Source organism: Hesperophylax consimilis, chromosome 20 (genome assembly GCF_061612785.1).
Source record: "Hesperophylax consimilis isolate HC1 chromosome 20, BYU_Hcon_1.0, whole genome shotgun sequence".
NCBI classification, from domain to species: domain Eukaryota; kingdom Metazoa; phylum Arthropoda; class Insecta; order Trichoptera; family Limnephilidae; genus Hesperophylax; species Hesperophylax consimilis.
Window position 1 is genome coordinate 7,324,199 of NC_142855.1, and position 27,979 is coordinate 7,352,177.

Consider the following 27,979-nt stretch of genomic DNA (forward strand, 5'->3'; position numbering starts at 1 on the left):
CCAGCCCAGCTACTGTCGGCCGCTTCCTTTTTGCTTTACTATAAAATTCTCTCAATATTTAATAGTTTGTGACGTAAAACAGAGGTAAATACATTTTTAATTTATTAAACTGATAATATTATTAGATTTTACGCGTTCTTACTCTGTTTTCATATAAAATATGTCAGGTGTTTTGTGTTGCCGATATTAAAGTGCTTCTCGTATTCTGTTGTCTCGAATGTACGCCATAATGTAAACACCTGTCAAATGTCAAATTGCTGTCAAAACAAATATACACGATAGTAATGTTTGGATGATTTGTATAGCGCCGTTTTTGTGCAAAATCAACTCGAGGGCGCTGTACAAGTATTTAGTATATGTCTACAGTGATCATTCTTATAATTAACTATAGACAGTAAAACTATTATCAACGTATAGTTAACAGATTGCATCCACTGTTTCGTGGATCACTAATACTAAACTATATGTACAATGCATTTGACCAATGAACGTGGTGCTGCATTAGAATGTACATATTTTATTATTATTATTTATATTTTGTACAGGCAGATAATATAAAGGAACATACTTATCTGGGAGTTCACTTGATTGACTGTTTATTAGAGAAACTGAGATACAGTTTGCATGCAGAGGATATAATTGGAGATGCCATTATTAATTCCGGTATGTATTTTAATAATATGTATTTATGTTATTTATATGTTCGACGGTACAATAGTACAAGGATTTGATCAAAATTTATCATCCTAAATGGAATTCGTTCCTCGGCTTGAGACAGATTTCGAATAATGTAAATACAATAAGAAAAGTGTGATTAGGATGTATCATAGGCAATACAAAAATGCTACCCTCAGGCAGATATATTTAATTTAAAGGTATGAGAGGAGAAGGTAAGCTTTTAGTTTAGATAATGTTTAGCGATGAAAGTTTTGCAACGAGAATAAGGATTATTATTTTTTTTGGTAAACTAATATTTAAGACAATTTTTTTATGCATAGCACAAAGGGTAACAATTATTTTACAAGCAATAATTATTCGCCTTTTTCATTTTCGCGGTTTTTTCAATGTGGACAGTGTTTCAGGCGAATAATTATTGCTTGTAAAATAATTGTTACCCTTTGTGCTATGCATAAAAAATCTTGTCTTAAACATTAGTTTACCAAAAAAAAAAAAAAATGAATATTTGACAAGTTCTAGTATTTCACCTAAAAATGTAGACAATTTGTCTCGACGCCATCTAGTGAGAGAGTTAGCACTTACAATGCCTTTCTCATATAAAATAAAGTTGGTTGTTTCAGGTGAAAAAATGTAACAAGTAGTAGTTGCTGAATGAAACACTAGTATATATTGAATTATTTCGCGGATAAGCGATAAGCCGCCATAGCTCAGTGGTCAGAGCTGTCGACCGGAAATCGAAAGGACACGGGTTCGAGTCCCGTTGGCGTCGTGTATCTTTTATCAGGAGATTTTTCAATGTGGATGAGTGTTTCAGGCTAATAATTATTGCTTGTAAAATAATTATGAATAAGGATAAAAAAAGACCGCTTCTTTTAATTTCAATATATTTAGTGACCGGTTTGGAACCATTTTTCAGTCCTTGTATGAATAAAATTGCAGAATGTTGAAATCTTAGATGAATTAAAAGAGAAGATAGTTTTTTTTAGTTCTTTTTTTGTTTTTGATGTAAGCAAATTTTTTCATACATCTAGTAATAAAAAAATATAAAATACAAAATAGAATCATAAAAATTACAGGGAAAAATAACTATTCATTATAACAAAAGAAAAACAGTTACCCAGGTTTAAGAAATAGTTTTAAAGGTAACAATAATATTTGTGAGTGTATACAATTCAGATTTTTTTAAAATATATATAGCACATGTTTTACGGAGAGCGTCAAGACTTGAGGCTTTGTTTATGGCACTTGGTAGGTTATTATAAAGCTTTTGCCCTTTATAAAACACGAAAAGATTAGTTTTGTTTTGGGAAGCCTGTCTCGGTAACTCCTCGTAGGATAATTGTGAACATATTCATTTTACATAATATTTGTTTGCAGATATTTTAGGAGCATGTTATTTTGAAGCTTATAAATCATTGTTAATGTATTAAATATTATATGTTGTTTAGTTGTCATCATATTTAAGTTTTGTAACATAATTTTAACTCTAGTAAAGATATTACATTTCAGAATCATCCTCATTCCCCTATTTTGTATAATCTGTAGTTTATTATTCTGGGCTTCGTTACATAAGAATAAAACACTAGAAAAATAATTTAAATGTGATGCGATAAGGTGCGATGTCTTGAGATACAAGTTATTTCTCATCCTTTTTAAGAAGCCAACTTTGTCTGTGTTTGTCAAATTTTAATTTATCATCTAATATTACACCCAAATATTTATTACTGACAACCCTTTCTATATTTATATTATCAATGGTTAGTATTGCACGATCGGTTCCACCTTGACTGTCCAAAATCTGAAATGTTGTTTTCATTGCATTCAGTTTTAGTTTGTTTAGGTTTAACCAAAGCGTTACATTATTCAAGTCATTTTGTATTTTCTCAATAGCATCCTGTAAGTTTTTGTATAATAATAATAATTGGATGACTTGTATAGCGCCGTTTTTAATAATTGTTTATTAGTGAAATTTAGATACAGGATTTTTAATTTTTTTTTTATATTAACTCCACACAGGAGGCCCTGAAGAAAATAATTTCCCTCAGGGCCTATGTCATCTTTGGGGATGCTGTGTGGAGGGTCTTTTTGTGGAGAGGAAGGAGTGAACATGGGTCTTGAAGAGTTCCATGTTGTAGGAGGGAGGAAACACAGAGGCCGGCAGTTCGTTCCACAGCCGAGCTGTTGAACTTAAGAACGAATCGTAGAAGCGACCCGTTCTCATGTGACAAATGTCAACCGTGTACAAATGTTGGGCGCGCGTTTGGCGTGTATCCCGACTACGCACCGGTGCCGAAGGGATGACGCTAGTTCCTCAGAGCATCTTCCATTGTAATACCGATAGAACAAGGACAGCATACCTACCTGACGCCTGTGCTCTAAAGATGGGGGCTCCGGACCAGAGATGGCTGCCAAATTCGACAGTAGGGCGCACTTGCGATTTGTACAGGGTCAGCAGTTGTGTACTATCTGCAGTATCTGCGGGCCCTGTACAGTACGCCCAGCTTCTGAGAGGCCAACTTTACTCTGGCTTCGATGGAGCCCCCGTACCTGAGCTGGTCATTTATAGTTACACCAAGCATATCAATGGAAGGCCTGTTCGGAAGATTGCTTCCGTTGAAGGAGACTAGATTATCATTTGGATCCTTTTTAGACGTAATCAGACAGGATTGGGTCTTTGAAACATTAAATTCGACGAGATTATTTTTACCCCAGGAGGAAATACTCTCGAGATAACCGTCCATTCTCTGCTTCAAAGCCCTCCGAGCCGTTGGAGTTTGGACATAATTGGAAAATTGAATATAACTGGTCTTTCTCTCCGGAATGGTATATTTAATTTTAGGGAATGACAGCTTAAAAAGGTAAGTTTTTAGTTTAGACCTGAATTCTGTTGGACTTGTTATGGATCTTAGTTATGGAGGGAGTTTATTCCAAGCCTTCGGCCCAGATACTCCGAAAGCGCGATCACCAAACATAGTATTTGACTTGCGCTTAGGTTCCATCAGTCTGCCTACAGCTGATGATGTTGCTGATCTAAGAGTTGACTGCCTCAGACCAGTGTTTTCCGGGACGCATAGTTCAGAGATGTAGGGTGGGGCCATTTCATTGATGGATTTAAACACCATCCAGCACAGTTTGTACTGGATTCTTTCAGGGCACTTGAGCCAGTGAAGGTTACGAAGGTGTTATATATGGTTATGAGCCGTGCTGCTGCATTAAACACTGATTGAAGTTTGTCAATTTGATATTTTGGAAGGCTGGCATAAATGCCGTTACAGCAATCGAGACGTGAGACTACGTAAGAGTTGATAAGTAGTTTTGTTGTTTCTGTAGGAAGGTTTCTTCGGACAGACTTGAGTTGTCTTAGGTGAAAAAAACCGGTGCTTACAGTCCTATTTATTTGACTTTTAAACGAAAAGTCTGAATCTAAATTGACAACGAGAAGTTAGCCATGTAACATCAGGTTACTGATTCAACGCGCGTTAATATCCTACGTAAGTCCGTCGGTCAGACAAGTTGTCACCGGCTGCCACAAACACGTCGCTCTGGACTCTTTTCCGTGAAAAAAAAATGGCTTCCTGTGCTTTTGAGATGTGCACAAATCGTTTTCGAGAAAAACCAAATCTGATGGAGTTTATTACTATTTAAATACAATTATTCGAATATAATAAAGTGAGACGGCGAATGCAGAAACACATAAGTGTATGAAGACAAACTAGTGACAGTACGTAGTATTTTAGTACTCTGCTTGCTCGTTTGTTCATGGAGAAGTAGGCGAAAAGGGGCTTAAAGCGGCCAACTGACGGACGGGCATGTCCGTGGCGAGCAGTCTGCGCATGACATGTAACGTCTTACATGCCGCGGACTCGCAACTGGTGTCTCGAGGCCCGCATACAGAAATGAGGGCAGTCATAATAATATAGCTATTTCACCCGTACACATATTCTATGAATGGCTATCTCTTTCTAATGCGTTCCATTCCATTTAGTTGTGAATGATGTTATTTGTAGCCATTTCATTCATTCACACTTGTTCGTTGTGGCTATGCTTTTCTAGAACTGGAACGTGCCATAGTTTTTGTTCGATTATTATGAATTCGTCTTTAACTAACTGTCCATTTCGACGTTTACGCACACAACTTGGCACCCATTCTTCGCTTCATTTACAATCACACACCGTCTCATACATAGTGTTCTGTTGTGCTGACTCTGGACACGATCCGATCAAAGTATTTGATTCTTTCCAGACCTCCCCGACTCCGGCTTTCATTCACCTACACTAATTTTTTCGTTTGGTAAATATTTACCTAACCTCGCACTTTTGGGCACAGATTTTTTTATTTACTATGCTCTTAGAGGAGTGCCCAGCAAGGCTAATATCCTGGGTTCATATCCTAGATGCGACCGTATGTTTTTCTGATTTTTTTACTAACTTTCATTTGAGAAACGCTAATATTGTCTTCAATGAAAAACTAAACTTTCACAAACGTCAATCTATACTAAAAAAATCCTAAATGGCCGCACAACATCGTTTTAAAGGAGAAATTTTGAACTTTGAATAAAAAATATAACTTTTATGCATCTTTTAATATCTCCCCTGAACTAAATAGGTGTTTCTTGTAGTAACTAAGTTGAAACAAAGTGTAATTTACAAAATTCTGTGCCTAAGAGTGAGGCTGTTAGGTAAATATTTACCATTGAAGGAGAAGATAATACAAATAAATGAAATAGAACAAGACACAGAAAATATACAGATAACGGTCACAACTAGGAATCGAATCCAGGATCTCTTGTCTTACCGGAACAACGGCTCAAGTCGATCAGTAGCTCAATTGAATCGTCGCTCAATTGAATCGTCGCTCAATTGAATCGTCGCTCAATTGAATCGTCGTTCAATTGAATCGTCACTCCATTGAATCGTCGTTCAATTGAATCGTCGTTAATAATAATAATAATAAAAATATAACCATTTGTTATTTCGGCTACTGGCATTATACCTAGCTCTCTCATTCAAAATTTAGGCGTATTAGATCTATCAAAAAATTTATATATAAAGATGCAAAAGTCGGACATTTTGAATACATGTAGGATAACGAAAGATTTTTAAAATATTTATGTTGAGGGATCAGTAGGATTTATAGGCCCTGTTAGAAGTTCTACCGAGCCGAACCCTCTGATATGAAAATATCTGGAGTCGGTGAATTATTTTCCCATTTGATCTCTGGTGAGTTGACGTGTTGTTCTTGTTTTGTTTTGTATTTATTTTGCTTGCATAGCGCCATTTTTGTGCAAAATCACCTCAAGGGCGCTGTACAAATATTCCAAAATTGTATTTATATATCAAAATTGAATAGTCGTTCAATTGAAATTTTAAGGAAATTATTTAAATTTTTTTCAACCCCAGAGTAGACTACTGGTCATTAGTGAAACTTACATTTTAATTAGTTGCTTAAGTACATTTGTAAAATAGTAATAAGCAACTAATAAGTATCAACTATACCAGGGGCAATAGAGTTTGCCTTTTAAAGGCCGCTTCACCTTCATTGAATAGGCCACTTGCATGGATTTCATAACGACTTGGAAAAAATCGTGTGGATAGATCTTTTTACTAAGATTACGAAAATGTTAGTAAAATTTTGTAGAAATGTACATTTATTTTTATTTTTAAATAAATAAATCCATTATTTGGGCTCGTGTCGTCACTACATGAAAATGTCCCGTCTACTGAAAATGTTCCTATTAATTTTGTAAAATTCCACACTGATTTAATTTTTTTATATGGCATCACTTTGATTTCAGGCGAATTTTTGAATTCGTTCACTAGATTTATTGTTTGTTCTCTGCGAACTTTTCATTTGGTTTGAATTTTTGACAGATGTGAAGAGAACCCCGTACAATTTAGATGTCGGTACGTGTTTTAGAGGTATAATGGTTATGGTGCTGATTTTATCAAAATCAAATTTTATAATATTCTTATTATTATTATAATTTACAAGTACAAGTATATTACATTGGATTTATTAATATAGACGTTGTACATTATAATGATTTAGGATCAATAAGATGGATCAAGGAAAAAAATATTTATGAGATGTAATATTTTTGGTATGCCTCGTTATTCTGCTGTGTCATTCGTGTGGAAAACGTTCTTTTTTTTAAAATGATTTTCGGCTATGTAATCATTGTTTTTTCTCACCTATAAAATTATGTCCCGTCTTTCCGGTTTATAAAAAAAGGTCTGATTTTTCGGATTGAAATTTTCAAAAAATCCCCAGGGTTTCAAAAATACGATTAAAAAAATAATAATAATACAGAATGTCTTAGAATATTTTCCTTAACCGGAAATTTTTTTTAAAAAATATGATGCAAGTGGCCTATTGATTCTGTTCAACAGCAATACCATTGGCAAGTTAACTCTGCAGGCCGGGAGATAAAACAGTCTATACTGTGGGTGACGAAGATAACCATCGGGAACATAGAGACTAATCTCTTCATGATAGTCGGATTTGAAAACACTAGGCTTCGTATTAAGAACAACTAAAAACTTTAACTCCATACAAGCCATTAAACTGTTATACATATCTCTAGTTAGAAGCGTAATTGAATATAACTCAGTAGTTTGGTTTCCCTCTTACAAAATCCACATTAATAACATTGAGCGAATACAAAAAAAATTACTACGATTTATAAATTTTAAATTAAATATCCCACTAGAAGACTTACAATATCATTTCTTATTAAATACTCTAAAAATACACACATTGGAATACAGGCGTAAAATAAACGACTTAACTTATTTATTCAAGATTCTAAACTCTAAATTCGACTGTTGCGAACTTCTGCAACTCATAAACTTACGAAATACCTACAATAACAACACGACAAAATACACTGTTCCACTGCAACACACATAACTCCCCAATACAACGGTTTCACACTATAAGAAACCAATACTTAGGTGATGTCGATATATTTAATATTAACTTTGCTAATTTTGTGGATTACGTAAAAGATTTATTTAAACACTATTCCTAAATGGAAGTTATATTTTTGTAAGCCAGTCAAATCGCTGTATTTTTTAATTTATGTTCTTGTTATTTTTAATATTTCTTTCTCATGTTTCAAAACTGTCATTAAAATTGTACCACCTGCATGTAAAAGCCCTCTGGGCGTTAAATAAATGAATAAATAAATTTTCGAACCATCAACAAATCAATTTGAAGAAGTGTGATACAATATGCACATCTCAGAAGTCCACTGAAGTATGCTTCCACAATATGGAATCCTCAATATTAGGTATACATAGATTTAGTAGAAAGTATACAGAATAAATTTTCGAAACATTTACTCAAGAAATACAACAAAACTACAAATAATATGTTAACTTTACAAAAAAGACGCACATTGTCAGACCTGTTGTTTCTACATAATCTGCTAAATAATAAAATAGATAGTCCCGAATTGCTATCCGTCATTGGTTTAAATGTTCCAACGAGGCGTACCAGGTACACTACACTATTTCATATTGAAGCCAACAATACCAATGCAGCAAACAACTCAGTAATTACTCGCGCAATCATAACATACACCCATTACGAAAAATTACTACATTTAGACATATTTCATGATTCCTTTCTAACATACAAAACTAACTTATTAAATTTCTTAGCATGACATATTTCAAAAATAATTTCACATCATTTTTCAAAACTTCTATGTATTAACAGTCAATTACAATTCGTGAGCTTATTATAATTCTTGTTTTCAATTCATTTATGTATTATTATCTATCCACACACTTCCTTCCTTTTATAACAATCTCAGGCGAAATTACGTAATGACATTTTATGGACATACGTAATAGGTACTACAACTATGTAATAACTAAAAATATCTAACTGTATCTTATTTATTTTTTTATAATTTTTTTTTTTATGGTGAATACCTCACAAGAGTCCCAACTGCTCCCGTCTGGAGCCAGTGAGACTATGGCATCCCCAATTGGGGGATGTTGTGAGGCTGAGGGTAAGTGGGGAAGGGAAAGAGGAAGGTGGGGAAGTACCTGGCTATTCAGATCTAGTCACTAAACACGGCTAAAGCCATTTGGAGCAACGTTTCAATTCTGAATGGTGGTCTTACACCAGGGCGATACTGGTAGTATCTTCCACTCTGGAACGTGCCGCAAATATACTATATATTATTTTTAATTAATTAATTGTGAAATAACACAAATTAATGAAATAAAATTTATTTGCGCACGCCGGGTTCGAACCCGCGACCTTCGGAATGGCAGTCCAATGCGTTACCACTGGACTATGCCGGCCGTCGATTTGTACTGTGTATGTCTTAACAAATAAATAAATCTCTTCTGACCCGTACATGGTTCATACCGAGAGTGCCCAAGAGGAAGTCAATAGGATAGACCCACGGGTAGTAGCCATACTCCCTCAGGTAGAGGAATCTCAGAAATTGAGCCATGATCCATCTCTAATTGCTACACGTTTCTTTAAACTTATTCGTGGATGATTTGAAAACTCGGCTATCACGGAAGGCATTCAATTATATGTTCCCGATGGTTATCTCCGTCACCGACATCATAGACTGTTCTATCTCCCGGCCTGCAGAACTAACGAATTGCCAATGGTCATTACGGTGGTGAGAGCAATCTTGCCGTTGAACAGAATCAATTTGTATACCGACATATTTACATATCTTACATGAATATACATTAAATTAATACCAGTATCACAAATTCGTGAATTGGGTGCAGAGATGTGCAAAATGGGTACCCAAAACCATTTGAAATGCAAAATGGAAATTGGTCAAAACTTTTCCATTTGAAAATGCAAAATGCAAAATGGTTTTTAGAAAAGCATTTCAAATGCAAAATGCAAAATACCCATTTTCAAAATGCATTGAAAATGCAAAGTGGTTTCTCAGGTAAAACAATTAAAATAATTATAGAATTTTTAAACAATTTTGTCATTAAATTTTAATAATGGATATCAATGTAGAACAAACATATTACATGATGGTAAATCCAAAAACACCACGACTACAGATTATGAAACCACAAAAAATTTGCGCGGGACTAATGTTGCCAACGTAAAAACATAGAAACTTAGCAGTTAATATTACAGCTCCATGGCCCCATGTTCAGTATTTTTTGTGATGGTATCACTCAATTGCCAGGGCTCCTACCAGGGAGCAACTTGACAAATGTAAATTATCTCTCATAGCGAGGTTGAGGACCGACTGATATTTGGGGTTTATGAAAAAAAAGATGAGTGGAGATAGTAGGAAGAATGTTGCGAAAAAGCATTTAAAATGGAAAATGCATTGAGAAAAGCATTTAAAATGGAAAATACCCATTTTGCATTTCCATTTGAAATGGATTTATTTGAAATAAAGCACATCTCTGATAAATACACACCAGAAATGTCTTCCATGTAGATATTATTGGAAATCAATGTCGCCAATGACTTAATACCTTGTGGTTCTGGCCCAGTTAGCACGCGATCTGTCTCTCTTAAACATGCCTGACATCGTGTATTGTCATCTCATTTGAATTTCACATTGATGGTGAAACGCAGTTCTGTATTTGAAATTTGACGCCCGATCGACCGGACTTTTGGAAGATGAAACGCGCCCGCCTTGTATTTCTTGTTTTCTTCTTTATTCTATGTGCCCAAACCATCCAAGTGTCCCTTTCTTAATCTAACTCATTACGCTTACATCAGCCGCGCATTCTTTGTCAATCTCCACATTTTTCTAACGACCATAGAAGGTTCTATTTATTTACTTAAAATAATTCCACTTCATGCGTTCTGATGTAAACGTAAATATTAACATTTTAATTTACACTTTGCTTATCTATATATATAAAAATGACTGTTTCTTTGTTTGCACCCTGTAGACTCGAAAAATACTGGATCGATTTTGAGAAAAAATACTGGATCGAGAAAGGGATGCTCCTTCGACTCGTTTTTGTGTAAGACGGCTCGTATGTGGAACGAGCTACCGGCATCCGTTTTTCCTCCTTCGTGTAATCCATTTCTACAGCCCCTGCCTCAACCCGCCACACAACGCTGCCCAACCGGTGGTGACATGTCTCCCCTGCCTTTAAACTGTACTGACTTGTGAGGAGTCACAAAAAAAATGTGAGGTGCAACGATTGTTTTATAAATTATAAAAACTTTTACCACACGCACACCTCAGGGATTTCATTTGTACAGCATCTAATTATTTTTATTTTTACAGATGGTGTAGCAAGACAATCAATCAATAGGTTTATTTTTTATATAAACAACACCCTTGCAATGGCAAATATACTAGAAGAAGAAAACAATATGTTTCCGGAGGGAAATATATTTGTGCGAAATATTAAAATAGAAAATATTAACGATGTTGCCATCGACGTGAAGGGTTTACTTAGTGACATATTGACCACCGACGAGGAAGACGATCTCAGTATTGCCGCACTGAAAAAAACCAAAAGTATTCAAATAAAGAATGAATCGAACTATATATCAGATTTTTTAGACGAACCGTTAAAAAAGAAAAGAGGCAGGCCCAAAAAAAACTCTCTCGAATTAAAGAACGACAATTTAAACATTGAGAAAAGAGAGTTAAGTGAAGATAATGATCAAATTGTAGAAAATAACAAATTAGATTTAAAGAATGAAAGAAAACATAGAAAAAAAGGAAAAAAATTGCGTAAAAATCATTCGTATATAACAAAAGAAACTCAAATAGATTTTCCGTGTACATACTGCGATAAAACTTACAGACAAAAGAGTGCATTAAAACTACATATAAGATCTCACACAGGAAAAGATCTCATAGACTGTCCGCGCTGCGATAGAAAGTTCTCGATACAATCCAAATTGGTTTCGCATATGAAAGTTCACACAGGAGAGAAACCATTCCCTTGTAACTACTGCAGCAAAAGTTTCGCAGACAAAAGCACCTTGATAAAGCACGAACGCATTCATAAAGGAGAATTCCCTTACACGTGCGTTTATTGTCAAAAGCGATTCATTCAGAAAGCTGGGTACTTAGCACATTTAAAAATTCATACTGGAAAAGATCTGTTTCCCTGTGAATATTGCGGAAAGAGTTTTAATAGAAAATCTAGCTTGGTTTCACATACTAAGATACACACAGGTGATAAATTACACAGTTGTCCGATCTGCGGTAAGTTATTCGCCGTGCAAAGCAAGCTTAACTCGCACATTAAGATTCACACAGGCGTCAAGCCATTCCAGTGTGACATATGCGACAAGCGCTACACTGAGAAGCATACTCTCGCGACGCACTATCGGCTACACGTCGAAGGGAAGCAATTCACTTGCGAAATCTGCGCAAAGAAATTCAGTAAGAAAGTATCGCTCGATAGACATATCTTGATTCACAGCGGCAAGAAGCCGTTTCGTTGTGTCGAGTGCGGGAAGAATTTTACGCAAAAGAGTCAGATGCAAGCGCATGCCAAAACTCACACTGGTGAGAAACTGTTTCTTTGTGATTTTTGCGGTAAATTCTTTCAGAGAAAAGATGCGTTGGTTGCTCATCGAAAGATTCATACTTTTGGGGATATCGTTAGAGGTTTGGAGGAGAGGGATTCGAATGGAGGATTGAAGCCGCTGATCTGTAACTTGAGAGGGCGACCATTATTTGGAGCAGTGAAAGATGTCAACGCCGGGAAGAAAGATAACCCCAAACCGGTAGGTTTAAATGAAATATTTTGGGCTTTCTACTTAATTGAAATAAAATATCTTGCTTCTGCAGCAACAACACTCGACTCTGTGCAGAAACGGGCGATCTGTTTGATAGATTCGCCTCTATTCAAACGGATGCAATATTTAGATTTAGAGCGGAGGCGTCAGACGGGAATGCTGTCCTTGTTCTTCGGCACCGGTGCATTGTCAGGATAAAACGCCAACTCCATCCAAAACAGAATTTCTCTGGACAGCAACAAAAAAGCGCCAGTCAATGTTAGACAAAACTCCTCTCATTACTTCTGGCTGCAACATCATCTCTAAAAATGGCATTAAACTTCTAGGTGTTCATCTAGATGAAGATCTCTCACTCAAATCCCAAATTAACAAAACAGTAAGCGCAGGTTTCTTTCACCTGCGTCAAATCAAACGCCACAAAGATGTTGGTAAACTCCTACGTTGTATCACGACTCGACTATTGCAATGGCATATACGCAAGTCTCCCTAAAATATACACTGACAGACTTCAGTCAGTTTTCAATGCTCAGCAAGACCGATAACCGGTGTTTCCAAATATTCCCACATCTCACAACATTTGCAGAACCTTCACTGGCTTAAGTGCCCTGAGAGAATCCAATTCAAACTCTGCTGGATGGTTTTTAAAGCCGTACATGATATGGTGCCACCATACTTGTCGGAACTCTGCATTCCAAACGATGTTAATGTTAGGCAAGCAACGCTTTGATCAGCATCTTCAACAGCCATAGGTAGACTTTCAGTACCTATGCGCAATCACAATACCAATTTTGGAGACCGAGCTTTTGCAGTAGCAGGCCCAACAGCTTGGAACAAACTCCCTTCATATTTGCGAAAGATCGACAGCTCATCTGAGTTCAGAGCAAAACTAAAGACTCACCTTTTCAACTTGTCGTAACCAGAATGATGACCTTTTTTATTTTTTATTCATCAGTATTATTTCATTGCTCAGTCCAGGGGTTTTAAAATATTTTATAACTGACACCACGGGCAGAAATCATAACAATCGGTATTTGTAAATATAAATTAAATATGTATGTTAGTCGTAAATCTCTTGTTCGTAAATATTTTAGGGCCTGTTATAACACACTTTATCAATTTAATTTTATCGCAAGCAGTAATACCAGATGAACTAAAAAGTAGCATCACTAGGCCAATTTACAAAGGGGGCAAACATACAGATATTCAAAATTATAGGCCAATAAGCATATTGCCAGCCCTAGAAAAAATACTTGAAAAATACATTTCCATAAAACTTAATAAATATCTAGAATCTTTCTCTTTGTTGGATCCCAACCAATATGGATTTCAAAAGAAAAAAAGTACGGAAATGCTGCTTCAGGAATTTTCAAATCACATAAATTATGAATTAAATCTAAAAAAACAAGTTTTGGTTTTATTCATAGATAACTCTAAGGCATTTGATACCATTGATACAAATAAACTATTAGAAACACTGGAGGCAATAGGAATTAGAGGAAAGCTGCTAGTTTTATTAAAAAATTTACTAACTGATCGACAAATAAGAGTAAAAATTCTTAAAAAATTTAGCAAAAGAAAATATATCTCAACAGGTGTTGCACAGGGGTCAATTCTAGGGCCAACCCTTTATATTATTTATGTCTCAATTATGAGAAAATTGTTTTCATTTGTTAAACATTTTGTATATGCAGACGATACGGCGCTCGTAATATCGCACGAAGATCTGGTTACTGCAATGAACCTTATGCAACATGATTTTATTGCCCTACTGAAATGGTCGCATGATGCAGGCCTCTTTATAAACGCCAAAAAAACTAAAATTATGCACATCAGATCTCCACACGCCAGATGTAATGTAATTCCTTCATTATATACACACACATTTGACTGCATACATAAAAATGTTGCACAGCCCTGTTCATGTGAAACCATTGATTTTGTCAAAAGTTATGTATATTTGGGTGTTACTATTGACTGCTACATGAAATGGGATGTACAAATTGCTAATGTTTGTAAACGTCTACGAGCTATTGTGGGTAGGATTTATAAAATAAAATATTTCGTGCCTATAAGTACTTTAAAGTTAATCTACTTATCTCTGGCTGAATCCACTATACGTTATGGAATTACTTCTTGGGGACATTCTTGTAAAACTAATATAAGCTATATACAAACATTACAAAACTCCATTATAAAATTGTTAATCCATAAATATGACAATCAACACAGAAGTAACATTAAATTAATATACAAGTGTCTGAATATTTTACCTGTCAGAGGATTATTGTTTTATAATATTGTAAGTCAACATGTTATATTGTCTGATTCATTGTATAGGGAAAGAGTTTGCCATAAACATAACACAAGATTCACTCAAAATGAAGGACTGGTAGTTCCGAAATGTACTAATAAATATGGTGAAAGAACTTTAAACTATATAGTACCCAAAATGTTTAACTTATTACCAATGACAATTAAAAATAATAACATGTATACTGCTAATGTTAAATATAATCTAAGGAAATGGTTATTGGATAATAATGATCTATACTGATGCCCCTGAAATGGAATTCATATTCTTAGAAAATGGAAAAACAATTATTTTGTAATACCTGACTACCTACCTCTATTTATGAAACTATTGATGTACTTGTTGATAATACTAATTTGTTCATACATTTATTTTTACTTGCTTATTTTATAAGGCTTTTATGTTTTATGTTGATAATACTAATTTGTTCATACATTTATTTTTACTTGCTTATTATATAAGGCTTTTATGCGGCTATTTAAACTTTTCTGCAATGTAACCAATTTATGTAATTATGTACCGTTCAAATTGTATCTTATGAGTGTATAAATGTTGTCTCTATGTCCCTGCTGACAAACTACACAAGTAGTTTAGCGGGTTTAAATGTGAATAAATAAAAAAAAAAAAATAAAAAAGCCGTAGTTGTAAGTCGTATTATAGCGGTATTGTGTAAATGCCCACTTGGTCATAAAAATATGTATAGCTTAAGTCATTAGTTAAATGTCTTAGTTGTAAATCACTCGACATTAATCTTAGTTATAAGTCTCTCTCTATCTATGAAACTTAGTTATAAACCAAAAGTAATTAAGTCTAAGTGATCAATGCATAATAGTTAAGCGCCCTTGAGGTGATTTTCTCACGAAAACGGCGCTATATAAATAATCCAATCATTATTATAAATTCCGGCCCAACCTAGGTTATAATATGAGGAGAGGTAATTTGTACGGCCTGTTCTAACGAAACAGCTTGGCTTTGGAACCATTTGCCGGCCTCTGTATTTCCTGGTCTCTTCAATGTTACCCATGTTCACTTCTTCCCCTCATCCAAAGACCCTCCACACAGCATCTCCAAAAATGATGTAATCCTGTGTGGGGTTACTTTAAAAAAATAAAATAAATAGGCAAAAGGCTGATTCTCAGTGATATTTGGAATACGCACCAATACACACAATCAAACTGTGTTTGTGTGTCGCGGCTATCCCGGGGTTCGCGACGGTGAAAAGGAATCAAATAATTATGTATCTGTTAGCTAACCAACAAACTGTCACTCCATTTCTCTGCAGGGGTAGGCAGAGAGGACGAATCTCCAAAAAACTCTCCTTCGGCACAGATCGTTTGCTTTATTCACATTCATACATGTCTCATAACGAGAGTCCCAACCGTTTGGAGCTAATGGGACTATGGCATCTCCAATTGGGGTACGTTGTGAGGCTGAAGGTAGTGTGGAGGGGAAGGAGATGGGGAAGAGGAAGGTGGGATAACAAGTACCTGTCTTAGTGTTTGGTGACCAACTAACTGTCACGCCGTTTCTCCGCACGGGTTTCTCCTTGCTTCATTCATCGTCTCATACATAACCTTCTGGTACTCTGATTCTTGACATGGCCTGATTTAAGTATTTGGTTCACTTGGTCGTGCCATGTCTTCGTGTCATTTATTCTCCTTACACTCCTTTCTTCGTTAATTCTCTCTACATGCCCATACCGCCTACCACCAGACCAGATCTGAATAGCCAGTGAACAACCCAACCTTCATCCTCTCCATCTCCCTCGATCTAATAGTAATTTTGATTTCTTTGCAGGAGTTGATAGAATGCGCACCAATCATCCAAGACATGGAAATCGATATATTCTCTTCCATAGACAAGTCCAGATTCAGTGTTGAGATAGATTCTGACGCTCGGGACTGCGAAGATTACGTGCCGGCCGCACCCTCCAGTCCTTCATCTACTTCCTCTTCATCGGCCAGCTCTGAAGAAGGCGACTCCAGCGACTCTGAAACTTCGTCAGATGCAGAACCGGCACAGAAACCGTCCAAAGATTCTGAAACAATACCTATTGCCGAAATGACAATTCAAAAAGTTGAAGTTACACCAAAAGACTTGGAATTGACTAAAGATTTTGAGTTGGTAAAGAGAGAAGCAGATGATGTGGTACAGGGTGTCTTGGAAAGCGATGTGAAAAAAGACAGGTTCACGTGCTACGTGTGCGGAAAGGGCTACGCTAAAAACAGCGGGCTATCGATGCATCTCAGACTTCACACGGGAGAGAAGTTGATTGGATGCGAATTTTGTCCCAAGGTAATTTAACAATATATTATCTTAGTATAAGTCTTAAATGGAATACATTTGTCACGAAAAACATACTCATTAGAAACATACTCGACTTAAAATGTATGAAAATTGTGTATTGTTCTCTTTGTTAATCGATTAATCGCATAGGGAGGTGCAATATTACAGGGACTTAAAGCTATACACTAAGTCCATATAGTAACAGCGTTCGACAAATTTACACAAAACCATTTAACTCATCTCATTAAAAACAAAACAAGTTAATTTTACTTAAATACACAAAATTGTGGTTTAAAACCAATGAACTCTTACAATTACAGCATTAGGACAAAAGAATTCAAATACATTGCAACAAGCGTGGTAAAGTGAGGCTTAAGAGATGAACAAAGAAAGGGGTGTAAGGAGAATGTGTGCCGTGGAAGTGAACGGCAGAAGAAAGGGGTGTAAGGAGAATGTGTGCCGTGGAAGTGAACGGCAGAAGAAAGGGGTGTAAGGAGAATGTGTGCCGTGGAAGTGAACGGCAGAAGAAAGGGGTGTAAGGAGAATGTGTGCCGTGGAAGTGAACGGCAGAAGAAAGGGGTGTAAGGAGAATGTGTGCCGTGGAAGTGAACGGCAGAAGAAAGGGGTGTAAGGAGAATGTGTGCCGTCGAAGTGAACGGCAGGTGAAAGGGGTGTAAGGAGAATGTGTGCCGTGGAAGTGAACGGCAGAAGAAAGGGGTGTAAGGAGAATGTGTGCCGTGGAAGTGAACGGCAGAAGAAAGGGGTGTAAGGAGAATGTGTGCCGTGGAAGTGAACGGCAGAAGAAAGGGGTGTAAGGAGAATGTGTGCCGTGGAAGTGAACGGCAGAAGAAAGGGGTGTAAGGAGAATGTGTGCCGTGGAAGTGAACGGCAGAAGAAAGGGGTGTAAGGAGAATGTGTGCCGTGGAAGTGAACGGCAGAAGAAAGGGGTGTAAGGAGAATGTGTGCCGTGGAAGTGAACGGCAGAAGAAAGGGGTGTAAGGAGAATGTGTGCCGTGGAAGTGAACGGCAGAAGAAAGGGGTGTAAGGAGAATGTGTGCCATGGAAGTAAACGGTAGAAGAAAGGGGTGTAAGGAGAATGTGTACCAATGAAGTAAACGGTAGAAGAAAGGGGTGTAAGGAGAATGTGTACCATGGAAGTAAACGGTAGAAGAAAGGGGTGTAAGGAGAATGTGTACCATGGAAGTAAACGGTAGAAGAAAGGGGTGTAAGGAGAATGTGTACCATGGAAGTAAACGGTAGAAGAAAGGGGTGTAAGGAGAATGTGTACCATGGAAGTAAACGGTAGAAGAAAGGGGTGTAAGGAGAATGTGTACCATGGAAGTAAACGGTAGAAGAAAGGGGTGTAAGGAGAATGTGTACCATGGAAGTAAACGGTAGAAGAAAGGGGTGTAAGGAGAATGTGTACCATGGAAGTAAACGGTAGAAGAAAGGGGTGTAAGGAGAATGTGTGCCATGGAATCAAACAGTAAAAGAATGGGGAGTAAGGAGAATGTGTACCATGGAATTAAACAGTAAAAGAATGGGGAGTAAGGAGAATGTGTACCATGGAAGTAAACGGTAGAAGAAAGGGGTGTAAGGAGAATGTGTACCATGGAAGTAAACGGTAGAAGAAAGGGGTGTAAGGAGAATGTGTGCCATGGAATTAAACAGTAAAAGAATGGGGAGTAAGGAGAATGTGTACCATGGAAGTAAACGGTAGAAGAAAGGGGTGTAAGGAGAATGTGTGCCATGGAATTAAACAGTAAAAGAATGGGGAGTAAGGAGAATGTGTACCATGGAAGTAAACGGCAGAAGAAAGGGGTGTAAGGAGAATGTGTGCCATGGAAGTGAACGGCAGAAGAAAGGGATGTAAGGAGAATGTGTGCCATGGAAGTGAACGGCAGAAGAAAGGGGTGTAAGGAGAATGTGTGCCATGGAAGTGAACGGCAGAAGAAAGGGGTGTAAAGAGAATGTGTGCCATGGAAGTGAACGGCAGAAGAAAGGGGTGTAAAGAGAATGTGTGCCATGGAAGTGAACGGCAGAAGAAAGGGGTGTAAGGAGAATGTATGCCATGGAAGTGAACGGCAGAAGAAAGGGGTGTAATGACCGGTCGGTGGCCGAGTTGACATCGCGTTTGGGTCCCACCCAGGCGTAGTGTGTTCAATTCCTCGGCTGGCTAAGTCCTCCATCACAACACAAGCAACATTTTCAGCTTACTGTGGTGGTAGTAGGAGATTTTCAAATATTGTCAGGTTATTCGTAACCCGGGAATGTTTGTCTTTCTTTTTTAAAAAAATTAAAAAAAAAAAAAAAATTTAAAAAATTTAAGGAGAATGTATGCCGTGGAAGTGAACGGCAGAAGAAAGGGGTGTAAGGAGAATGTATGCCATGGAAGTAAACGGTAGAAGAAAGGGGTGAAAGGAGAATTTATGCCGTGGAAGTGAACGGTAGAAGAAATGGAGGGTACCCGAGGAAGAGATACAATACAATAATATTATTTCCGCCTTAAAAATGTACCCAGCCAGGTACATTAAAATTCATAACCTCAAAACTTTACTCATATAGATAGAGATCAGTGTGTTCAGAAGTGACGGACATATGAATATATTCCTCCCACTGCGGCACAAGGCGACGGGAGAGGTTAAAGGGTCCCCCCAAACCAGCCTCTCCCGATCTGGCACGCCACGCAGCTGGTGGAATGGCGCATCCTGAACACATCTCACCCGATGAACTCGGGCACAATTACTAAAGGTAGCGAACCACTTGGGGTGACCAATGGAAGAGGTGTTGGTTATCCAATACATGGTACCCGGAAAATCCAAATTGCTCCTAGCGTTAAAGTGTCCCATCCGTTATTTGTGTGTAGATGTTCGCAGCTCCCAGCAAGTATCTCTCCCACGTCAAGACCCACACAGGCGAGAAGCCTTTCCAGTGCGACATCTGTACAAGCCGCTTCACCGAGAGGCACTCCCTCGTCACACACTACCGCATCCACCTTGGTGAACGCCCTTTCGCCTGCCAGCTGCCCACCTGCCTCAAGAAGTAAGTACATACTACAAGCCGTAAGTCAGGAGCTGTGCGTACTATACAGGGCCAGCAGATACTGCACTACTGCTGAACCTGTACAAATCACAAGTGCGCCCCACTGTTGAAATTGGCAGCCACCTGTGCTGATATAGACCCTCAAAATACCTGAAAAAATAACTTTGACTCTGTGCAGAAACAGTCAGTCCGTTTCAGTGATTCCCGTATCTTCTGTCTAGGTGGAAATGTTGTTCTGGTTCTACCGGTATTGTGATGTATGATGCTCCGTGGAAGTAGCGTCGTTGCTCCCTTCGGCACCGGTGCATAGTCGGGAAATAAGCCAAACGCGAGCCCAATATTTGTACATGTGTCACATGAGAACGGGTAGTTTCTAGAACTCGTTCTTTAGATCAACAGCTCTGCAGTAGAATGATTTGCTGGCCTCTGTGTTTTCTCTCCTCTACAACTTGGCTGTACAGCCTCTCCTCTCCTCAAAAAGACCATCTCCAAAGATGTAATAGACCCTATGAACAATTATTTTACTTGGAGCCTGTTAATGTAAAAAAAATCTCTGCTTGTTGTTTTAATGAGATCATTTAAAGGCACCCACCACTGTCCCATCCCGGTATAGGTGACTTATTGTCACCCCTTCGGGACTCTCGCAAGAAGCTAATTTTTTATATTAAAGTATTCGAATTATCAATAAAAGACTCTAGACCTTTAAATGTCCCTGCATATTGTGTTAGCGAGCACTATGCAGAGGATGCTCGAGTTAGTTGTGTTAGACATGCACATGCGTGTTAGTAGCACAAAACAAATATATATAGACGAAGATATATTAGGAGTGATCAGGTCCTCAGCAGTCCCAAAGGCGTGCGACCGGTCGCCGATCAGCCCACAGATGAGTTTCCATCACCGCCCACCCCACGCCGAGTCGTGATTATGCTCGAAGACCCTAGGAGAACAGATGGGTTGTGAGCTAACCGAAGAGAAATAAACTAAAAGAAGAGCGTCACACGTCAACGGGGGGTGGGGAAGGTTATGTAGTTCACTGCGGACGTCACGACGAGCCAGAGCATCGCAATTGGGGGAAAGCCGATTATCTAACACAATGTCTTATCCGGGGGTCTGGAAAATTCGGGCTTTATGCAGGGACTGGGGTCTTTATGCCTCGCCCAAGAAAAGGGCTAGGACAAGACAAAACACAAGGGGAGTTCAGTTCCCACCTGAAAAGGAGACAATGTAACATAGAAGAATGAGCAACAAGATACAAAATAATAAAAGGATTACGAGTAATAGAATAATATAGCGATACATAAATAAGATAGAGTAAGATATAACAGTGAAACATAAATATTTGATCAGAAAAAAAAAGAAAAAGATAAACATGATATATAAATTGGCGATAGTATGAGTGAGAGAAGAGTATAAAGATCAGAAACCAGGGGAGTCAGGAGCAGTACACTCGGCCGAGCTAAATTATTTGAATTTACTCTAAATAACATCGACTCTCAACACAGGCCACCTTTCAACCCAAACCTTAACGAACTTCTTCAGACATCCAAAATTCCTCTGATCCGATACGAGATCTACGTTCAAGATCGGTCTCGTTGAAACATTCAAACCATTAAGCATTTCCTCTCTAGCGTCCTTCAGTATCTCGCAATGCCACAGAATGTGCTCGGTGGTTTGGTTGGAGTCACCACACGCACAGGTGGGGTGTGGGGACAAGGTAAGACTATGTAGCCTCCCTCTAAATTCACCATGTCCGGTTAGAATCTGGGTTGTGTGGTGATCCAACCTAATGTGTGCCCCTTTCATTCTGACTTTAACTGATGGGAAGAAGGAGTGAGTCCATCTTCCCTTTCTCGAACTATCCCAACGCATTTGCCATTCGCTCAGTGTCCTTTCTCGCATCGCTCGAAGAAGGCTTTGGAGAGACACAGCATCACCGGGGGTTAGTTCAACCCCTAGGTGGTTGGCTGGTCTTCCTCTGGTCAGCTTCTTTTTAGTTTGTATTTCTCTTATCTCTAAATCAATGGGCAAAATGCCCGCCAGAACAGGCAACGCGTCCGAGGCCACTGTACGGTATGCACCCGAAAGTGCCAGCAAGGGAACTCGCTGACCCCTCTTAAGTGCAGAGTGGATCAGGACGTTATCCAGACGGTGCTCCCAAACAGATGCGGCATAAGCCACCTGTGATATGTATACACCTCTGTACAGAACACGCAGAGCCGGAGAACGTAATCCCCACTCTGCAGTTGAGATTCGCCTCAATTTCATAAAAAGAGTCTGGGCCTTGCTGGACACATTTTTCACGTGTGCCAGGAAAGATGATGAGCGGTCCAAAGTAACGCCTAGGTACTTGGTGTCTTCCGCAAACTTGATGCTAGAGTTGCCCATTTTGATCGAGGGGTTTCTTCTTCTACTGAGGAAACCCTTCATGAGCAAGCCTACGGTCTTATGGGGAGCGAAGTTTAACCTATTTAACCTTCCCCATTCTAAAATTTGTTTCAAACCTTCAGCAGCCTTACGCTCAATTTCATACCTACTGTCCCCAGAGACCAAAAACAACTTATCATCAGCGTAGTCTACCGAGATACATCCCTCAGGCAAGGGCAACCTAGAGGAATCATCGAACAGGATGTTCCAGAGTTCAGGTCCAAGGACCGACCCCTGAGGACATCCCATGTCGACATGCCTAGAGATGGTTACGTCACCATACGATATTTCGATTGTTCTATTGGATAGGTAGTCGGATAGAATTTTAAAAAGAGGTTTAGGACAATTACGCGCTTTTAATTTAGACAGTATCATCGGCCACCACGCATGATCGAAGGCACCAGTGATATCTAAAAAGATTCCTATAACATACCTCTTATTACAAACCTTCACCCAATCAAGCGCATTCTGAATGGCGTGCTCGGTGGACATCCCAGGGACAAAACCAAATTGCCTCTCATATGCAGGTGACAGGGTAGTTCGCAGGCGCTTTCTGATAAGTTTCTCCAGGATCTTGCTGAAAGCTGGAAGAAGAGTGATAGGCCGGTAGGCCTTGATGTCTGTTTTTGGCTTATCTCCTCCCTTGGGAATGACCCGAAGCACGCCCTTCTTCCATTCCGAGGGGAAAACTCCCCTCCTCATACACGTTTGAAATACCTGAAACATCTCATCCTTTGCGTAGTGCCACACTTTCTTCACAATTATTCCATTCAGTCTGTCAAAGCCTGGTGCCTTCTTTTCACCAAAGCCCTTAATTATCTCGTCCACTTCCGCTATAGTTATTACCATTACGTCCTCCTGAGCGAGGCTAGGTGGAAGCCGTGAAAGATCTCTGATCCTTTTGTGGTGGTCGTTTTCCCCAACTACTGAATCTACTGGGACTAGCTCGCTCAGAAGCGTTCGGAGGGTGGAAGCAACATCAACACTCTCGGCGTCCCCTCCATCATTGTTGGAGATAATGCTTGTTAAATGCCGTTCAGACCCTTTACCGGTTTTATCAATGGCGCTGTGGAGAGTCCACGGGTCGGCGTTACCCACTTCTTGTACCCAATTATGCCAGGTAGCTCGTTTCGCTGTGATGACAGCTGTTTTGAAGGCGCTGCGCGTGCGTCTAAGGTTTAACTCAGCCGCATTCAACTGGTCGGGCATCCAGCCGTCCTTTCTTGCACGGCCAAGAGTTCTGGCTGCCTTCTTAAAAGCACTCTTCAGCGAAGTCAGCTCATTCGACCACCACGGCGTCCTTATAATCCTCTTTGGGTTTGTTCTTCCCAGAGATGACTCTGCAGCCGATACCACTGCTGCGTTAAAGAAATTCCCCAAATTATCCGGATCACAACACGCTACGTCATGGAATCCCCTTAAGGTATCGCGTAACGTTTCCCCGAAGTTATCCCAATTCGCCTTACAGGTTCTAAAGTTCCAGGAGGATCTAGGAGCTTCATTCTTAATAACACCCACCTCGAATGTAATTAGCCTGTGATCAGAGTTAATCGCGGATTCATGTACATGCCACTTAGATATTAAGCCAGTAACGGATCCAGAGTAGAGAGTTAGATCGATGTTACTCTCGCCTGAGAAGTTTGAGAAAGTGTAGCAATTGTTGGGTTCATTAAGTAAACTAAGACCTTGCGCCGCAATGAGGTCAATGACGGCGTCTGTGCGTTCCGTCCTATCTTCAATATGATCAAACCACACAGACGAGCGAGCGTTAAAGTCTCCTCCAATAACTATGTTACGTCCTTTAAGTGCGTTTAGAGCGCGTGTCAAACTTAATATGTGTGGTCCAACGTGATTACCATATTTAAAATAGACTGAGATGAGGACGATCTCATGCCTACCAGAATTAACCACAACACAGGTTTGATACTCGTTGGATAGACCCACCAAAAGGAGGGGGCTGATGGACGAAACGTTCACCAGAACACCCGCCATTGGATTACTACCCACTGCAAGCATCTCACCTGGATAACTTATAGGCGTCCTACCTTGCCAAGTGTACTGCTCCTGAACAAGCATAATGTCAATGTTGCGGTCAGACATGACCCGCAGGATTTCGGTTGTGGCAGCCCTGGATCTCTGCAGGTTGATCTGACCTATGGTGAGGGGCGGATTACGATCCATAATCCGTCATTTTCACCTGAGCTTCAATGGCTGCTCTGTAAGCTGGGCATATCCTATCACCAGTAGAGTGGTCCGATGGCTTGTTAAATCTTTTGCAAGTAGCACAAATAGGGGTGTTGGACTTGTTTGGACAGGTGTCCATGTCGTGTCCACTGATTGAACAGTGACGGCATACCTGGGCTGGTTGTGTGCAGGCTTTGCTTATGTGCCCATACTGGTGGCACTTAAAACACCTCGTCGCTCCAAGGTAGTCGCGTACACGGCAGGCATTCCACCCTAAAAAGCAGAGGCCACTGTCAATTAGGACCTTCCTCGCTTCAGGATGACAGGTGACGATCATATTCATTCCAGGTCCATCACGTTTGCCAAACAGGGCGACGCGTCGCATAGTCCTTGTGAAGTCATCCTTGGAAAGAATACACTTACCCTCAATGTTGTTTGCGTAAATCTCCTCAAAGACGGCTGCATCTGCAGAGGCTTCACCTTTGGGCACATCGTATAACACGATCTTCGGGAGACGACCCTGTGGGCTGATGATTTTCAGTCACTGCTCCATCAATTTGGCCTCGACCTTTTTGATGTTCGAGATGCCATCAGAAGTGCTGGTCTCCAATGCTACTCCTCCACCATTGATCTTTTTAGTTCTAACAACCCTAAAGCCATCCTTATTAGGATTGAGGAGCTCGGTTAGTTTTTTCTGAGTTTCCTCAGATGTCTTCCCCTCAGGAACAGTGGGGTAGAAAAGGATAGTGGGTTGTGAGGTAGGGATCGGCCTCGGGACACCGTCGACAAAAATTTTCTTCGACTGGGGGCCTGTGATGTTGGCGGCTGCAGACGCGTAAGATTTACTTACCTGTGTGGGGAAGTTCGATTTTTTGATAAGCTGGTCCACCTTGGAGGATAATTCTTTTTGCGGCTCCAAAATGTCAGCTAGGGTGGTTGCTCTAGCCACCGCACTTGCGTGTGTCACCGCTAGGTTTGAGATCAGTTTTTTGATTTCGTCCATGGCATGGCTGATAACCGTTCTGTCGTCCTTGTTCATTTTATTTTTACCACTATTCATGGTGACGGTAACAGAGTCCATGTGCGACCAGATAAGGGTAAGGATATCGTGGGTAGACGAACCTGTTGGGTCAAAAATCAATGAGTCATTTTCTCTTTGCCTCTTCCTGTTCTCCTGGTTGGGGGAGCGTGTGGCATTAGATGTGGACGCAACAGGGTTGTTGGCCGCAGCGGCAATTTCAGGTGCAGCAGAGGAGTGTTCCATGGCGCTGACTGGTGGTTGAACGGAAACTGTACTAACCTCTACTGGGCCTTTGTTGGAGGTCTCACTTTGTCGCGTGCTGTGGATGCTCGTGAATGGCGAGGCGCTTTTGCGAGGTGGCTCAGGTTTTCTCACAGACAAAGACTTGAGAAGAGCCGCTGACCTGGGTGAGAGCTCCTCATGCTCGCTTAACGCTTGTCGAAGCAGCTCATTTTCGCTTTGTAAAATGGCGAATTCTACCGACGGACCCCTTCTGCGGGTGCCCCCATCAGAGTCCTCTGTTTCTGACATGGCAGAAACCTCCAGACAAGAATGTGATCAAATATGTGTTGTTTAAAAATAAAATTAGAGAAAAAATACGCCTTACTCGGTCTCGCGGAGGTCCTAGAAATTTTTAGATGGCACCATGCGAATCCCCTGGCGAAACTGAGCCGGAAAACAGCTCAAACCAAAAAGTGGGGTAAATGAAAATTTACCCCAAATTTCAAAAAAAAAAAAAAATCCCCAAAAATGGGGAAAAAAATGGGGAATTTTTTTGTCAAAGTGCCCTCAGATGGTCCAAAAAGTTAATTTTAGGGGTCGAAAATATTTCACTAACACTTAGAAGAATTTTGTCTAAAAATTTTAAAATTTAGTAGTCCTCCTCTTAGTATCAAAATAAAAATAAAGAAATACGGCTAATGCCGACTCTTTATTAGTCCTCCTCTGATTGAGGATTAAATATTTAAATTTATGAAAAAAATGGATATGTTACTAAAGTTTGAAAAACCTTACACGTACAAAATTTCAAAAATAAATTATGAAAGTCAGAAAATCTCAAAGTTTTAGGTCGGTCCTCTAGACCGCTTTATAATCTTATTCAAAAATTTTGTGTGGATTGTTCTAGAATAAATTAACACGTGGCCGTACTTTAAACACTTATAACTTTGAAAGTATAAAACGTACACAAAAAGTAAAAAGACCACTCGACGTAGAAAAAAATTCTGCGTCGAGCACAGTATGTGGCTTTATAGTTCACTGAAGTAATCACTAGTAAAAAGTATATCGATGAGGAACACCGCAGGCTGATTTTTTAAAATAGCTATAAATTGCACAAATTAGTGTCAAATTCACAGATTTTTTACAACACGATGCGTAAGCAACCTTTACACCCTGTACCGATAGTGGGTACAGGGGATGTGGTAAGAAAACCACCACTTTGGGTGATTGTAAAAATCAACAATAACAAAACACAAAAAACACTGAAAAACAATGAAAAGAACACTGTGACAGGAAAGATGAAAACACAGGCGGATAGCCCGTGAAAAAATACACCTGGTGGTGCTTAGAGAACTTTAAAATCTTGTACCGAAACCGAAATATGGATTTTTGATTGCGGAGCAAAATTTGTGTGAGTTGTTACCTTGGCGGCAAGAACTGAACATGAGATCAGTACATATATTGTTAATGTTTTTGTCTGCAGATTCACCAAGAAGATATCGCTGGAGCGCCATGCCCTGATTCACACAGGTCTGAAGCCGCACGCGTGCGCACAGTGTGACAAGCGCTTCACGCAGAAGAGCCAGTTGGCCACGCATGCGCGCACGCACTCGGGCGAGCGGCCATTCCTGTGTACCTACTGCGGCCGGAGCTTCAACCGCAAGGATGCGCTACACACGCACGCGCGCACCCACACCCTCAAGCATCTCATGCAGGGCGAGAGCTACAAGCGCGGTGGGGGCGCCACCGTCAGGGACAGGCCCAGTATAGCCTAGGACAGATCCAGCGTGGCCTAGGACAGATCCAGCGTGGCCTAGGATAGGCCCAGTATAGCCTAGGACAGGTCCAGCATGGCCTAGGGCAGTCCTAGCATGGCTCAGGACAGGCCCATTGTAGCCTAGGACAGGTCCAGCATGGCCTAGGACATACCCAGAATGGCCTAGGACCGATCCAGCATGGCCTAGGATAGGCCCAGTATAGCCTAGGGCAGTCCTAGCATGGCTCAGGACAGGCCCATTGTAGCCTAGGACAGGTCCAGCATGGCCTAGGATAACTCCAGTATAGTCAGAATAGGTCCAGCATT

At 39.7% G+C, this 27,979-nt stretch overlaps 1 protein-coding gene across 3 annotated transcripts; it reads left to right on the forward strand.

Moving 5' to 3' along the window:
• Positions 1 to 27,979, forward strand: LOC149413999 (uncharacterized). Of its 3 annotated transcripts, none has more exons than XM_089643746.1 (7): positions 1 to 84; positions 546 to 663; positions 10,591 to 10,839; positions 10,935 to 12,397; positions 16,518 to 17,015; positions 19,873 to 20,048; positions 27,380 to 27,979. In XM_089643746.1, the coding sequence occupies exons 4-7, from the start codon at positions 10,994 to 10,996 to the stop codon at positions 27,669 to 27,671; spliced, it is 2,370 nt and encodes a 789-aa protein (XP_089499872.1). In that variant the 5' UTR covers positions 1 to 84; positions 546 to 663; positions 10,591 to 10,839; positions 10,935 to 10,993; the 3' UTR covers positions 27,672 to 27,979. The 3 variants fall into 3 exon arrangements, with proteins under 3 accessions (XP_089499872.1, XP_089499870.1, XP_089499871.1); XM_089643744.1 differs by having other exon boundaries at positions 10,591 to 10,834; XM_089643745.1 differs by lacking the exon at positions 1 to 84 and having other exon boundaries at positions 162 to 663; positions 10,591 to 10,834.

Bases quoted from the DNA above. Each gene is read 5' to 3' on its own strand.
- LOC149413999 (XM_089643746.1), top strand. From the start codon at position 10,994: ATGGCAAATATACTAGAAGAAGAAAACAATATGTTTCCGGAGGGAAAT. The intron at 12,398-16,517 runs GTAGGTTTAAAT...ATTTCTTTGCAG, and splicing joins AGAAAGATAACCCCAAACCG to GAGTTGATAGAATGCGCACC. The intron at 17,016-19,872 runs GTAATTTAACAA...ATTTGTGTGTAG, and splicing joins GATGCGAATTTTGTCCCAAG to ATGTTCGCAGCTCCCAGCAA.